Raw genomic sequence first — 16,349 nt, 5'->3', positions numbered from 1 at the left:
GCGGAGGGGGAGAGGGAGGGGCGGAGGCGGAGAGGGAGAAGACACAGGGCGGAGAGGGAGAGGGAGGGACGCGGGGTGGAGGCGGAGCGGGAGGGGGCGAGGGGCGGAGAGGGAGAGGGAGGGACGCGGGGCGGAGGCGGAGCGGGAGGGGACGCGGGGCGGAGAAGGAGGGGACGCGGGGCGGAGAGGGAGGGGCGCGGGGCGGAGGCGGAGCGGGAGAGGGCGCGGGGCGGAGGCGGAGCGGGAGGGGGCGCGGGGCGGAGGCGGAGCGGGAGGGGCGCGGGGCGGAGGCGGAGCGGGAGGGGGCGCGGGGCGGAAGAGCAGAGGGAGGGACGCGGGGCGGAGGGGGAGCGGGAGGGGCCGCGGGCCGGAAGCGGAGAGGGAGGGGGCGCGGGGCGGAGGCGGAGAGGGAGGGACGCGGGGCGGAGGGGGAGCGGGAGGGGCCGCGGGCCGGAAGCGGAGACGGAGGGGGCGCGGGGCGGAGGCGAAGAGGGAGGGACGCGGGGCGGAGGCGGAGAGGGAGGGGGCGCGGGGCGGGGGCGGAGAGGGAGGGGGCGCGGGGCGGGGGCGGAGAGGGAGGGGGCGCGGGGCGGAGGCGAAGAGGGAGGGACGCGGGCCGGAGGCGGAGAGGGAGGGGAGGCCCGGTTCTGGGGCCGGCCTCAGGAAAAAGATTGGTAGGAAACTGACAATCACGGACCCTGGTGATAAGCGCGCGCCGTTCTTTAAAGTTCAAAACATAAGGTAGGACCCAGATGGCAGGTGAAACCGAAATGGAATCGAAGCCGAGAGAAATGAAAATAGAAGAGTAATCGGAAAGAAAATGCTCAGGAATCTGACCAGGACTGGCAAGTCCTAGGTGATGTCTCACGTCCCCAGGACTCGCCCGAGGAGAAGGGGAAACAGAGTCAGATCCTGACAGTAAGTTCCAGGTGACGTCTCACCTCTGGGAACCCGCTGGAGAAGTGAAGCTCTGACCAGCCAATGCCCTGAGGCGCCAGACAACTCCGGAGCCAGAAACAGACCAGAAAAGAACACACTGGTGAACACAACCAGAAGACTGGTCCAGAAGAATTTGCGGTTTTGATGGTGTCGGGGGCCGGCGGGCTGTCAAGCCTCTGCCCGGCGCTGAGGCACGTCTCTCAGAGGCCTTCCCCTAGGCAAGACACTCCTCACCTGGTCTCCAGGCACCGGTGGTGGCCAGGTGCCCTATTTTAGGGCAGAATCTCGCTGGGGCCTCCAAATGTTACGGTCTGAGATGCGAGAAATGACCACCTAAAGACCGAATTGAGCCAAATTAGGAGTCTTCATTAGCGGGCCAGCAACTACTCCTGTGCTGTGGAGAATAAAGGCACAGAGAGCAGCCCTGAGCTTTAGAAACGGAAAGCTTTTATCGCGGGTGAAAAATCACTGGGGCAGAGCAAGCATAATTACAGGGGCAAAAAGCAGCATTACATCACTCTCATGTCCTGGTGCAACAGGATCTGGGCAGTTTTAGGGCCTGGTCATGCAGAACATGGGTGTTGCATTCCCACGCTGGGGGCACTGTCTGTAGCAAGCGGTTTTACAGAAGCGAGATAGCAGGTTAATGATTTTTTTTGGCATGAAACCCACACTCTGACATTCCCCACTGGTTTTTAGGGAGAATCAAATCATTGATTCTTTGTTATTAGTATTATAAATATGTGGATAGTGAGTTTGGAGAACCATAAGCTTGACAGCCTGAATTCTTTGTTTAACATAGGAAGTCAGGCTGTTTATAATGCAGGGGCCAAAAGCAGTGCCAGCAGAATGGAAATAACAGGTCCCGCTATAGCTGACAAAAGTGTTGTCATCCACAGGGACCAGGAAAATAAGTTTTTATACCAGTTATTGTGTGTTTTCTGGCTTTCTTTTTCTTAGTATGTTTTGTACCTGGGAGAGGCTATTTTTTATAATACCGGAGTGGTTTGCATAGAAGCAGCAAGTTTTGCTGAGGGCCACACAAAGACCCCCTTGTTTTAGAAATGAGAGGTCTAGGCCCCGATGCTTTTGGAGGACTACTTCTGCAAGGGAGTGTATTGATTGTTTTAAGCGACTGACAGAACTTTTTAAGTCACTGAGATCAAGGTCTATTTGCTGACTTAAAGCTTTAAAATTTTGATTGCTGCTTATAAGTGTAGAGGTTCCTACAGCTGTAGAACCCGCAATTCCTAAACCTATAGGCGCAGGGACTAACACAGGTATAGCTCGTTTGACACGAGAGGGGGCTGGAGCTTGTAAATGCTCTCTTTGCCCCTCGCCAGAATAATAGTATACTTGGGGAACAATATGTACAAGGACACAGAGCTTGTTTTTTTGGTATATTATGGATGGCCGCACACAAGGGGGGATTCCCGTTGTGCAGGCAAACCAGGCACCTTCAGGGGTGATTAACAGCATCTTGCCTTCCAGATCAGTGGAATTTATCTTTATAACAGAGCTACAGGAGTCACGGTAGGGGACCTGGCTAAGATAAACTCAGGGGAACAAATGCAAGTCCCCTGTTTTTGGAGATCTTTTAGAGTGAGCTTAGGCTTCTGACCCCATTTGCAATAATGTCTTTTTTGGGCTTCTTTTGTTGTTGAGTTTTTAATATCTGTCTCTGTGGGGCCAGTGGCGGGTGGCCCCGATCCCTATGTAATAAGGGGGCTCAGGGTTTAAGCAGAGCCAACAGTCCTCGGTTATGTTAGGACTAGTTTGATTTAGGAACCTATAGACTGAGCTTAACAAGTTCAGTAGGGGCTGCCTGCATGGAACGGGTGTGAGGGTGTGAGAAGGGTGGGCTAAAGATGTGTCCAGTGAGGGGGTAGGTTGGCCAAGGGGCTTGGGGGGTTGTACAGGTGACAAACTAAGATATAGATCTCGGTTAGGTCCTATAGGGTTGTTGGGCCTTGCAGGAGTGAATCTCTGTATGGTGAACAGGACTCCTGGGTCTGAGTTCGGACAGTAAGTGGCATATAGTCTGAAACCCCATGTCTTCCCAGAAGCCCATTCTTGAGTGTGCCACTGATACATTTTGATTGTTATGGGGTTGCGGGATCCTAATATATTAGTGGTGCAACTGCGTGTGCCCCGAGTTAGAGAAATATGGGGGTCTTTGTTAACCCAAGATGTTATAGTTTCACAACCCCACTTGGCACAATGATACTCGCCCTCTTTCTGACATTGCTGTGGCCCAATTGTGGGACAGGCATAGTGCTGATAAGCTTGTAACCCTAGTTTTAGTCTGTCAGACCCACAGTCCGGTCCCCCGTATCCTCCCCAATGCCATTGTTTGTTCTCATCCCTGAACAACTGGCAGAGGTCAAAGTGGAGGACCGGCTGGGGTAGGGTGGAGTTTTGGGCTATAACAGTTCCGTCTACCGTTTTAGTTAGTACCCAGATGTAGTGTATAGGTCGGTAGGGGGGAGGGAGTCTGTGGTGAGATTGACACAAGCAATTAGGAGGAACCAGAGGAGTCTTTGGGAAGTCTTATCTTTAGTGGGTCCTCGGTAGCCTGGACGGTCCATCTCTCTGGAAGCTGGTCCGGGGAAGCCTTTCTGACGTGGGTGTGGTGAATCCAGTGGCGCTTTCCCGCGACTTTCACCGCAGTAGGAGTGGCAAGGATCCCAGGCAGCGGTCCAGTCCACTTGGCTTCCAGGCTAGCAGGTTGAAGTTCCTTTACCCAGACGAGGTCTCCAGGCTGCACCTGAAATGAAGCTTTTTCAGAGGGAAGGTTAGTTGGTCCGGGATGAGCGGCCTTTATACGATCGCGGGTCTGCTGGGTGACAGACTGTAGGGCCTGCAACGATGTAAGGAGGGAATGGTTATTTAATTCAGCCAGTTTTTCTTCCCCCAGTTTAGGAACGAGTGGGGGTGGTCGACCAAACATGCTCTCATATGGGGTTATGCCTTTAACATAAGGAGGGCACCTGGTTCTCAGCAGGGCAAAGGGAAGGAGGCTTACGCAGTCTTCACCAGTCTCCAGCTTTAACCTGCTTAATGTTTCTTTTAAAGTCCTATTCATCCTTTCTACCTGTCCTGAACTCTGAGGTCTATAAGCACAGTGTAATTTCCAATTAATTTTTAGTGTCTTGGCTAATAATTGAGTCATTTGGGTGATGAACGCCGGGCCATTGTCGGACCCCAGTGCAAGTGGGAGGCAAATCGGGGAACAATTTTAGTGATTAGTTTTTTTGCAACTATCTGTGCTGTCTCTGACTTTGTAGGGAAGGCTTCTGCCCATCCGGAAAAGGTATCAATGAATACAAGCAAGTAGCGACATCCGTATTTGCCTGGGTTTACTTCTGTAAAGTCCACATCCCATTGTTCCCCTGGGGCTTGTCCCCTGAACCTAATTCCGGGGGGAGGATTAGTTCCTTTACCTGAGTTGACTTGTGCACAGATGTGGCATCTCGTTGTTACCTGCTGGGCCATCTGATGTAGCCGAGGAAGGTAGTAGTCCCTGTGGAGAAGTTCAGTCAACCTGGTGCCGCCAAGGTGTGTGCTGTGATGTATTTGTCTGATTAGGTCTCGTCCTAGATGTCTAGGGACTAACACCTTGTTGTTTGGGAGAATCCTCTACCCCTTTGAGTCATTTTTGGTTTTTAGGGTGTCTCCCAGTTTAATTTCATTCTCAGTATATTGGGGGGAGCTTGGCAAGAGTCATTCAGGGAGAACAGGAAGAATCTGGAGAGGCCCCACTGGTTTTTGTGCAACTTCCTTTGCGGTCGCGTCAGCAAAAGCATTACCTCTCGTCACTGGGGAATCAGTAGTTTGATGCCCTTTGTAGTGGATGATGGCTACCTTTTTAGGTAACCAAATGGCCTCTAGCAAGGCCAGTATCTCTGGCTTATTCTTTATTTCCTTTCCCCCTGAGGTTAGAAGCCCCCGTTCCTGGTAGAGTGCCCCATGTGTGTGTGCCGTTGCAAAGGCATATCTACTGTCTGTGTAGATGTTGACGGTTTTGTCTCTTCCCCATCTTAGGGCCTGGGTCAAGGCTATGAGCTCTGCCTTTTGGGCCGCTGTCCCGTGCCTAAGGGCTTGTGTCCAAATGACCCGGTCGGCAGTTACTACAGCCGCCCCTGCGTACCTGACTCCCTCAGACATATAGCTGCTCCCATCTGTGGATAGCTTCTCGTCAGGATCTGGCCACGGTTCATCGGTAAGATCTGTCCTTAGGTTGGCAAGAGACTCGAGCACTTCAAGACAGTCATGGAGTGGCTCCGACGGCTCATCATCTGGGAGTAGGGTGGCAAGCTTGAGGGAGGCTGTTTTTAGGAACCGGATTCTGGGGGGGTCTAGCAACAGCACCTGATATTGGGTTATGCGGGAGTTTGAGAGCCAGCTCTCGGGGGGAACTCTTTAGCAAGGCCTCCACCGTACAGGGGCTACAATTTGCAGGTCCTGCCGCAAGGTTAGTTTGGAGGCCTCCTTGACTAGCACGGCAGTCACAGCGATGACTCGCAGACAGTTTGTCCAGCCGGATGCTGCAGGATCCAGCCTTTTAGACAAGTAAGCCACCGGTCTTTTCCAGGGTCCCAGCGTCTGGGTTAATACCCCTTTTGCTATGCCCCGGCTCTCAGCAACATATAATTGGAAAGGCTTAGTTAGATCAGGCAAAGCCAATGCAGGAGCATTTGTGAGCGCTTGTTTGAGAGTCTCAGAAGCCTGGGTTTCAATTCCAGTCCAGACTAGAGATTCCTCCTTTCCACCGGCACAGGCGTATGGGGGTTTTGCTATCTCAGAAAACTTAGGAATCCAAAGTCTTCAGTACCCCACTGCCCTTAGAAACTCTTGCACCTGTTTCTCAGTTTTAGGCTGTGGTATCTTTAGGATAGCCTCAATCCTGCCAGTGGACAAGGTGCGTTTGCCCTCTTTTAATTTGTACCCTAGGTGTGTTGCTGCCGGGGCACAGAGCTGGGCCCTTTTAGCTGATACTCTGTATCCTAACTGCACTAGTTCTGTTAGTAAGTCCTCAGTAGCCGCTTTACGTGTTGCCTGATCCTTTGCGGCTAGGACGAGATCATCTGCATATTGTAAGAGAGTTATCTCTGGATGCTCTTGCCTAAAGTGGGCTAAGTCCTGGCTTAAAGCCTCATCAAACAGAGTTGGTGAGTTCTTAAACCTTTGTGGCAACCTCGTCCAGGTTAACTGTCCAGAGTACCCTCCCTCCCGGTCAGTCCATTCAAAAGCAAAGATGGGTTGACTTACTGCGGATAGAGGAAGTGAGAAGAAGGCGTCCTTCAGGTCCAGCACCGTGTAGATCTGATGACTCGGAGGCAGCAAACTCAGAAGTGTATAGGGGCTAGGCACAGTGGGGTGAATGGTCTCAATTCTCTGTTGACTTCCCGGAGGTCTTGCACTGGTCGGTAGTCGTCGGTCCCCGGCTTTTGGACCGGGAGCAGAGGCGTATTCCAGGCCGACTGACAAGGAACTAAAATGCCTGCCTCCCGGAGTCTTTTGATGTGGACCGCAAGTCCCTTTCTTGCCTTTAGGCTTATAGGGTATTGTCTGACCCGGATCGGGGTGGCTGTACTGGTTAACTGGACAATGATGGGGGGCCAGTGGGAGGCCAGCCCAGGTGGGTTTGTTTCTGCCCAAACATTAGGAATCCTGTTCCGTAATTCTCATAGGTAGGGACCTGAGGCCCCTAGGGAGGGGGCCTCCGTAGCCAGCAAATACTCCTCTGACAAGGGGCAAGTAAGAAGGACTAGTGGATGGGCCTGAGTTGAATGAGAGTTCGGCCACGTCCCCCTGAAAGGATATGGTCGCCTGCAATTTTTGGAGCAGGTCTCTTCCCAGGCGAGGGTACGGGCATTCTGGCGTTACCAGGAACGAGTGGGTGATGGTTCCCGCCCCAAGGTTGGTTATTCTGGTTCTAGTCCAGGGATAGGCCTTGGTTTTCTCTGTGGCCCCTTGGATAAGGGTTTTCTTTTCAGAGATGGGTCCCTCGGCCTGTTGGAGAACGGACTGTGTGGCTCCGGCGTCTATTAGAAACTCTATAGGCTTGCCCCCGACATTGAGAGTTACCTTGGGCTCCTGGGGGCTTATTGGGATGGAGCCCTGGCCCCGTCAGTCTGTGTCCTCCATGAGGACCAGCACAGGCTTAGCCCCCCTTTTTCTTCGGTAAGGACATTTAATTTTCCAGTGGCCGCGTTCCTTGCAATAGGCACACTGGTCACAGTCTAGGCCCTCTCTTTTTCTGTCGCTGCACTCCTGTCCCTTGGCCCCCTTCCCCTTTTTATCCTCATGTTTTTCTTGTCCCATCATGGCGGATACTAGAATTTTGGCCATTCTTTTAGACTGTGCAGCCCCAGGGTCCTCTCTGTTGTTATAAATCTTCTGGGCAATTTCTACTAACTCAGACGGCATTTTTCCCTCAAATCCTTCTAATCTCTGCAGCTTTCTCCTAATATCTGGGGCCGACTGAGTGGCAAAGCAATATTAATGGCACGTCTATTTTCGGGTGCCTCTGGGTCTATAGGAGTATACAGGCGGTAAGCTTCAAAAAGGCGTTCTAGGAACACCGCCCGGGACTGGTTAGGTCCCCGTATGGTTTCGCTTACCTTGGACAGATTAGTCGGCTTTTTAGCTGCTGCCCTTATGCCTCCTAGCAGAGTCTGGCGATACCGATGGAGAGCCTCCTTACCTCGTTCCTCATTTGGGTCCCAGTCTGGTCGCGCAGAGGGGAAAACAATCTCTACCCGGACTGGGTCAGTCGTGGGTTGCCCATCCAGACCAGGGATGGTTTTGACCGCCTCCCTCCTCATCTGCTCAGGCTCTTCAGAAGTGAAGAGGGTTTGGAGGAGCTGCTGGCAGTCCTCCCAAGTTGGCTGGTGAGTATAAAAGACAGTCTCCAGGAGAGAAATTAGTCCCCGAGGCTTCTCAGAAAAAGAGGAGTTTTGCTTTTTCCAGTCATAGAAGTCACTAGTTGAGAAGGGGACATAAATCATGAATGGAGGGCAGTCAGGTCCCAGTGGGGAAGGGACCTGTCTCAGAGGAAGGATTGGCGCCCCTGAGGAGTTGGACCCCGGCCAGGGGGGATCTGGGGAAGGGTTATAGTGTGAGCCACTCTGGGTGTGCGGAGCGCTGAAGTGCTCACGGACTCTTCTAGGAGCTGGATCGGGGGAGGGGCAGCCGGATATGGTGGGGGCCCCAGTAGTAGGGGATCCTCTGGCTGGTCAACTAGATGGGGCTCGGTTTTTCTCTTTTATTTGTAGGCCCGGGCTTTCCCTTTAAAGGGGGCCCAGTCAAGAGAACTGATGTTTTGTTTGCAGCCTTGTTTTTGTGGGGTTTAACACAAGACTGTAACCACTTAGGGTTGTCTATTAAGATGTCATTCCAGATCTGTATATAAGGGATTTGATCTGGACGTCCTGGATTTCCAAACATTATGGCCTGCACCCTGTTGGCAAGGGTAACTTGGACACTGCCCTCCGGGGGCCATCCAACACCAAATGTGGGCCACTCGCGTTCACAAAATTTTTGTAAGTCAAAGGTGTTAAATGAAAAGCCATAGGGCCCGGCCCAACACTGAAAGTCTTGGAAATTTCTCAAGAGGCATTTAAGAGGAGAGCAAGTAACACAGGGCTGAGATTGGTCCATGATGAAAAGCCTAAATATCACAAGATCCAGGCAACGGTCAGAATGGGGAGCAACATCGCAACCAGAAAAGGAAACCTATTACAGTTCAGTCTACAACCACTAATGACAGCCTTCTCCCTGGCCCCCAATCCTGTGGGGCCACTGAGTAAAGCCCGATACCCAGCAATAGAGTCAACCCGAACAGGCCAAAGGCAATGTAAGAAGCTGACTCAGTCATTCAGTTCCAGGGGACCTGAGTAGTGTGTCTCAAAGACAATTTTTATACACAGTCTACATTTATTAAACACCTGTGCCGGCGGCGACACACAGAGACACAGACTTGTTTTACAGGGGAGGGTTTCTCAAGCTCCATGGCCTTTCGGCCATGCAACCGTGACACTGTCACTCACTCACACCACACGTGGACATAAAGGACGGAGGACAGGACAAGACAATTGGCCAATGATGACAGCGCGCAAAAATCGGACTCACTACTGTAGCTGCTGCCCCGGAGGGACCCAAGATGGTGCTGGCGGCATAGGCCATCCACCCCTCTCTTGATGTGATAATAAGGGCCTCGGACCCGCGGACTCCAAGGGCAGTCAGGGAGCTGCCCATTTGGCTTGACCGGTGCAGTTGGATTAATTTGGCGCCTTGCCGATTCCACAGTGGACTCTTTAAATCCCATTCAAAAAGAAAACCAGAAAACCAGAAATTTCAGCCGCCTAAAAAGATCTGAAGAGCACACACAGAGAAAGGCAGGGACAGAGGGAGAGGGAGAGGGAGAGACGGAGGGGGGCGGAGAGAGCAAGCGGCCAGCGGCAGCGGCGGCGCCGGGCGGAGGGGGAGCCGGAAGGGGGCGCGGGGCGGAGGAGCAGAGGGAGGGGGCGCGGGGCGAAGGGGGAGCGGGAGGGGGAGGCCCGGTTCTGGGGCCGGCCTCAGGAAAAAGATTGGTAGGAAACTGACAATCACGGACCCCGGTGATAAGCGAGCGCCGTTCTTTAAAGTTCAAAACATAAGGTAGGACCCAGATGGCAGGTGAAACCGAAATGGAATCCAAGCCGAGAGAAATGAAAATAGAAGAGTAATGGGAAAGAAAATGCTCAGGAATCTGACCAGGACTCGCAAGTCCTAGGTGATGTCTCACATCCCCAGGACTCGCCCGAGGAGAAGGGGAAACAGAGTCAGATCCTGACAGTAAGTTCCAGGTGACGTCTCACCTCTGGGAACCCGCTGGAGAAGTGAAGCTCTGTCCAGCCAATGCCCTGAGGCGCCAGACAACTCCGGAGCCAGAAACAGACCAGAAAAGAACTCACTGGTGAACAGACCCAGAAGACTCGTCCAGAAGAATTTGCGGTTTTGATGGTGTCGGGGGCCGGCGCGCTGTCAAGCCTCTGCCCGGCGCTGAGGCACGTCTCTCAGAGGCCTTCCCCTAGGCAAGACACTCCTCACCTGGTCTCCAGGCACCGGTGGTGGCCAGGTGCCCTATTTTAGGGCAGAATCTCGCTGGGGCCTCCAAATGTTACGGTCTGAGATGCGAGAAATGACCACCTAAAGACCGAATTGAACCAAATTAGGAGTCTTCATTAGCGGGCCAGCAACTACTCCTGTGCTGTGGAGAGTAAAGGCACAGAGAGCAGCCCTGAGCTTTAGAAACGGAAAGCTTTTATTGCGGGTGAAAAATCACTGGGGCAGAGCAAGCATAATTACAGGGGCAAAAAGCAGCATTACATCACTCTCATGTCCTGGTGCAACAGGATCTGGGCAGTTTTAGGGCCTGGTCATGCAGAACATGGGTGTTGCATTCCCACGCTGGGGGCACTGTCTGTAGCAAGCAGTTTTACAGAAGCGAGATAGCAGGTTAATGATTTTTTTCGGCGTGAAACCCACACTCTGACGGTTAACCTTACCAGAGATAATGTCAGATTGCTGCCCAAAATGATTATACCAAATCACATTCCCATTAGTAGTGTAAGAGAGTTACCTGTGTTCTCTGTCTTCACCTGAACTTAATAGTGTCAGTCTTTTAATGTGCTGCCAATTCAGTAAACGTGGAGTTGTATTAGGTTACTGAGCATGAAATCTCCAATTTCCTTAAGTACTAAGTTTGACAGTTGATATCTCTGACATTTCACATTGATGCTTCTTGTTTTATGTTTCTCGTGAAGGTACATCCTCTGTCTTCCAAATGCACGTTTTGGCTTGTGATTATCTTTCCAATTTTTTTAAGAGCAATTATTGTGAATCCATGGATAAGTAAAAAATTCATGTTATTGGCTGGGCGTGATGGCTCATGCCTGGAATGCTAGTACTTTGAGAGGCCGAGGCGGGAGGATCGTTTGAGCTCAGGAGTTCCAGACCAGCCTGAGCAAGAGCGAGACCCCGTCTCTACTTAAAATAGAAAGAAATTAGCTGGACAACTAAAAATATATAGAAAAAAATTAGCTGAACATGGTGGCTCACGGTAGCCCCAGCTACTCAGGAGGCTGAGCCAGAAGGATTGCTTGAGCCCAGGAGTTTGAGGTTGCTGTGAGCCAGGCTGATGCCACGGCACTCTAGTCCATGCAACAGAGTGAGACCATTTCAGAAAAAAAAAAAATGAAAGAAAAAGAAAAAAAAATAATTCATGTTATTTACAAATATGAGTTCCGTTGTGGAAACAGTGCAGTGCCGACAGCGAAGTGTTTGGGAAGGTGTGGCTAATGAACACACAGTATGTGGATGGTTTGAGAACTTCTGTCCTGCTTTTTTTTAATTTCAGCTTATTATGGGGGTACAAAAGTTCAGGTTATGTATATTGCCCATGCCCCCCCATGCCCCCTGAGTCAGAGCTTCAAGCATGTCCATTCCCCAGACAGTGCGCATTGGGGTGGGCCAGACCATCGCCCGCGGGGGCTGCAGGAGCAGCCGTCCTGCTGATTTTAATCTTGAAAATGAGACAAGTCCACAACCTGAGACTAAGGTGGATAATGATCAGCTGAAAGCTGTAGTGGAAGTGAATCCATCTCAACCTATGCATGAATTAGCAACAAGGTTTGATATTACTATTCCAATAATATTGGACCACTTGAAAGAAATCATCAAGGTAAAGAAGCTGCAGAGATGGGTTCCACATGAATTAAAGGAACGTCAGAAGGGAAATCATCTCGAAGCTTACCTTTCTCTGATGTCATGACATAAAGGCCAACCATTTCTACACCGTATTGTTACGTGTGATGAAAAATGGATTATTTTTGACAATCGCAAGTCTTCTGCACAATGGTTGGATAAAGACAAATGCCGAAATACAGTCCAAAACCGAATAGTCATCAAAAAAAGCTAATGATGTCTGTTTGGTGGTCCAACGCCGGTATTATCCACTACAGCTTTATGAAACCTGGTCTGTTGATTATAGCGGGCGTCTACTGCAACCAGTTGGATGAAATTATGAGGATGTTTGTGATTAAGCAGCTGAGATTGGTTAATAGAGACAGGCCAATCCTTTTGGAAGACAACGCTCTACCACGTGTTATGCAAACAACGCTGCTCAAACTACAGCATCTGGACTTGGAAACTCTCTGTCATTCACCATATTCACCACACCTTGCGCCAACTACCTACCACTTCTTCCAGGCTTTGGACCACTTCTTGCAGGAGAAAATATTCAATTCTCAACAAGCTGTGGATAAAGCCTTTGGTGATTTTATCACCACTTGCTGTCCAGGCTTCTTCACTGCTGACATAAACAAGCTACTGTTAAGACGGCAACACTCTGTAGATAGTTTAGGTGCACAGTCTCATTAATTGTACTGCTTCTTGTTTGAGAGATAATAAACTATACTTGTTTCATAATTCGATATTTCATATTTAATGACCTAATATTATATGTGGTTTTCAGTTTTATTTTTCTGATTTCTATTACATCTTTCATATATTTGGGCCATTCAGGTTTTGCCACTGTGAATCATCTCTTTATATTCCTTACTTGTACATTACTGTGTACAATATAACCCTCACAACAACTCTCTGAAGTTTTATTTGGAATAAGTGTTCTCATTCTCTGTGTATTTTTCATAGTTTGAGTGATTGAAATGAACATGTATTATGTTACACAAAAGAAAAATAAAATCACCTGTAAACTTTAAAAATTCCTGATACTCTGGTAACACCTCAGACCCATTACATCAGAATCTCTAGGGAGGGTACATAATTATGGCATCCATAATAGTTAATGCTCCCCAGGTGATTCCAATGTACAGTCAAGATTGAGAAATGTTGTTAAGGCATCTTCAAGCTCCAGCAGCCATGTTCACTCAGTAATTTCCATATTTCTTTGGAGAACTTGTTAAGTTCCAGATTTCTGGACACCACTCCCAGAGAGTCTGTGTTTGGGTCCAGACCAGGAGTCTACATTCTTATCCATCGTCCCAGATAGTTTCTTTGCAAATTATTAGGAGACCGTATTTTGGGAAATGCTTTATTAGAGGCATGGAAGTTGGATGGGAGCAGGAGGATTCTGGCCCTTTAAGGGCCTATTAAGGGACTGCTTATAAGCCTGAGGAGTATCGTAGCATAATGCTGCTTTCCTTCAGCCTAACGGAGAAGGTAAGAGACTAGGTCCTGGAATGGACCTCTCCTTTTAATTTACCTCAGCCTCTTAATAAGCAGTATCTTCTTCTCAGCGCTTGTTCTCATGCTGCCTTGTCTCACTTTATGTTTGTTTTGATTCATAAGGGACCAAGATTGGAGACCTCCTTTGGCTTAGGAGATCCTCCCAGGGGAAACAACATACAGCCTTACTTTTTTTTTTTTCCTAGACTCATCCTTGGTGGAGCCTGTTGCTGAACACCAGGCCTTTCAAGATGGTCCTCAGTATTCTTAGCATCCTTGTTCTTTGGGAACTGGTGCTTTTCATCGACCACAGGGCCGCGTTGGCAAAGGTAGGGCAGCCTGACGTTGCCATCCTGGCTGAGGACCCTAGCTGGCCCCTGGTTCGGGAGCTGCTAGAAGAGGCTCCCGGCAAGCAGCAGAGGAAGCCACAGCTCCAAGGACCCCAACTGCAATACATGCTGAAGTTGTACCAGAGCTCAGCTGACTCACTTGGGAACCCTAGGGAGAACCGCACCATTGGGGCCACCATGGTGGCGCTGGTGAGGCCCTCGGCCAACGCAGCAGAGCCTCTCAGAGGTGAGTTATCATGTCCTCATGCTGCTCTGGAGGGGAGAGAGGTGGAGGAGAGTGTAGAGAAAAGGGAAGCTGTGGGTTTACTGCCGGGCCTCGTTGTCTGGTGGGTGGGTGGTTCTCTCAGGCTTAGTTTTCAAAGGATAGCAAGCTTGGGAGAAGCTGGTTCCAAGTCCACTTCCCTTTGGGGCTTCAACTTCAGCACAGATTGCCTTGGTGCCTACTGTAGAACTTTCCCCGGACCCAGGACAACTGAGTGACGTGTCAGCCTCTTTCTTCTGACAAAACGTCTTACTGCTTGACAGAGCTCTGAAAACTGTGATTGAGAAATACCCAACCACATTCTCGTGGAGGGCTATCTATGTGCCAGGAATACCAGTGCATTCCAGGCTTGCGGATTCAGTGGAGAAGAACGGTTAGGTGAATGATACAGAAATTAACATGGAAATATGCTTGAGGATGAGAGAAGGGTTTTTCGTAAGAGGCCAGGTTTTTGTAATCTTTGCTCTTGACACTTGCCAGGAAGTGGGCGCTGAAGTTCAGAGCGCTGTGGGCCGAACCTTCCAACCCTTTGGCCACTGGGTGTCAGTGCTACAGTTTGGATTCAAGCTCTCAGTCAGGAAGGGACCTGAAACTTCCAGTAGACTTCTCAGCAAAAAAATACTTATGTGGTCAAGGCCTTGTTGAAAATCGTATTTAGGGGAATAGTGGTAAGATGAATAGGGTAAATGGAGAACCATTTCCAGCAAGAAATGATAAGAGAAATTGAGGGCTGATAGGGAAATGACCAAAGGAGGAAACGACGCTCAAGAGGCAACACTTGAAGTTGGTGGGAGGCAGAAATGCAGACATGGCAGAATAGCTGTCCTGCTAGGAGTGGATCAACAAATTATTTTGTAGTGCCTGTGATCCTAGATTTGAAATGATGGCAGGTCACAGCACCCAATATTGGATTGTGGCCCCAAGGCCGCATCTGTATAGTGATGTGACATGAGGACTTTTGTTAATCCACGTATGTCTCAACAAATCTAATTGGTTACCTTTAATAGTCAACTAGTGATATGATTGATCTTCTCCCATATGCACAATATACACACAAAATAGTTCTACATTTGAGATTTTTCCCTGAGCCTAGTGTTGTAAGTGATCTAAAAGAGACAGTTTCACTTTAGAGAAACAGACTTTGTTCAAACCTTAACTCTACCCAAACAATGGCTGTGGGCTTTTTTTTTTTTTTTGTGACGTAGCTTCTGTGAGCCTCAGTTTTCTTGTCTGTACAATGGAGATGATGACTATCTCGTAAGGCTATGGAAGAGTAAAGAGCTAATGCATGTAAAGCATCGCATACGTTAGTAACCGCTCGATAAAAGATAGCTATTATCTTGAGTTAATTTTAGGGGTGATTGCAGCCATCGGTCTATATTGAGCAGGTTTGTGAGGAAGATTCAGGCTAGGAGGTAAGAAGCTAATCCTCTGTTCTTGTTTCCTCTTACCTGTGCAGGCCCCTGGCATTTACGGACCCTGGACTTTCATTTCACAGGAAACCAGGCAGCACACAGGCTTGTGAGAGCCATTCTTGTTTACCCTGAAGAAGTCTACATAGATCGCTTCCACTTCTCCTGCCATGTGTAGCCCGGGTTCAGGAAAAGCCCAACCAAGCACTTTCCTCCTTCAGGAGGAGGTTGCTCAAGGCCTTCCGTGCTGTCTGAATCTTGGAGAGAGACGGATATCACAGAAGAGGTTTGGCAAGGGCTTTGGAATCACACGGGGCAAAGTTTCTGGAATCACACGGGGCCCAGGGTCCTACGTCTCCATTTTCTATGTCACCAGGAAAATGGGAGTAGAGGTATTGAACAACGATGGACTGACACTTTGTCATTGGACCTTGCATTTTTGTTAGTATATATCAGTGAGACCTATAAAATTGTTCAAAATGCTCAGTCTTCTTCCAGGATCCTGGATGAGTCTGAAGAAGGGGAATGTCCTCTTCTCTTGGAGAGAACCCCTCGAAAGCAGCATTACATCTCAGCTTCCTGGCTCTTCCCGGGAATGTAATGGTCGTGGAAATGACCTGTGTTCCCTCCACCGTTTCCAAGTCAGCTTTCGCCAGCTGGGCTGGGATCGCTGGATCATTGCTCCCCATCGCTATACCCCGAACTACTGTAAGGGAGTCTGCCCTCGGGTACTTCCCTATGGTCTCAATTCCCCGAATCACGCCATTATTCAGAGCCTGGTAAATGAGCTCGTGTACCAGAGTGTCCCTCGCCCCTCGTGTGTCCCTTATAAGTTTGTCCCCCTTAGTGTCCTCCTTATTGGCCCAAATGGGAACATCTTGTACAAGGAGTATGAGGGTATGATTGTTCATTCTTGTACCTGCAGGTAAAAGCGAAGATAATAGCTTTCAGAATTCCATAACCTTTTGGCTAAAGTTTAATATAAACACATGAAAGCTCTCCACAATCTCTGCAGTGTGATTGTGTATTTAAGTGATGGCACTGGGCTGTTTTGCAAATAAATAAATTTTTTTGTTGCAATTGAAGACAATCTTGACTGTTCTTGGGATTGGGAGACAGCGGGTGGAAGGAAGGCACTTTTTTCTTTTAACT

At 49.7% G+C, this 16,349-nt stretch overlaps 1 protein-coding gene across 1 annotated transcript; it reads left to right on the top strand.

Annotated features, from left to right (window-relative positions):
• Positions 1–7,162: 7,162 nt before the first annotated feature.
• On the top strand, positions 7,163–15,793 carry LOC123628625 (bone morphogenetic protein 15-like). The gene is made up of 3 exons (XM_045538471.1): positions 7,163–7,835; positions 13,380–13,749; positions 15,245–15,793. The coding sequence occupies exons 1-3, from the start codon at positions 7,632–7,634 to the stop codon at positions 15,373–15,375; spliced, it is 705 nt and encodes a 234-aa protein (XP_045394427.1). The 5' UTR covers positions 7,163–7,631; the 3' UTR covers positions 15,376–15,793.
• The last annotated feature ends 556 nt before the right edge of the window (positions 15,794–16,349 follow it).

Source organism: Lemur catta, chromosome X (assembly GCF_020740605.2).
Source record: "Lemur catta isolate mLemCat1 chromosome X, mLemCat1.pri, whole genome shotgun sequence".
NCBI classification, from domain to species: domain Eukaryota; kingdom Metazoa; phylum Chordata; class Mammalia; order Primates; family Lemuridae; genus Lemur; species Lemur catta.
Note: the sequence above shows the minus strand (reverse complement) of the source record. Positions and strands in the feature narration are given on the sequence as shown.

Bases quoted from the DNA above. Each gene is read 5' to 3' on its own strand.
- LOC123628625 (XM_045538471.1), top strand. From the start codon at position 7,632: ATGGAGAGCCTCCTTACCTCGTTCCTCATTTGGGTCCCAGTCTGGTCG. The intron at 7,836-13,379 runs GTGAGTATAAAA...TTTTTTTCCTAG, and splicing joins CAGTCCTCCCAAGTTGGCTG to ACTCATCCTTGGTGGAGCCT. The intron at 13,750-15,244 runs GTGAGTTATCAT...TTACCTGTGCAG, and splicing joins CGCAGCAGAGCCTCTCAGAG to GCCCCTGGCATTTACGGACC.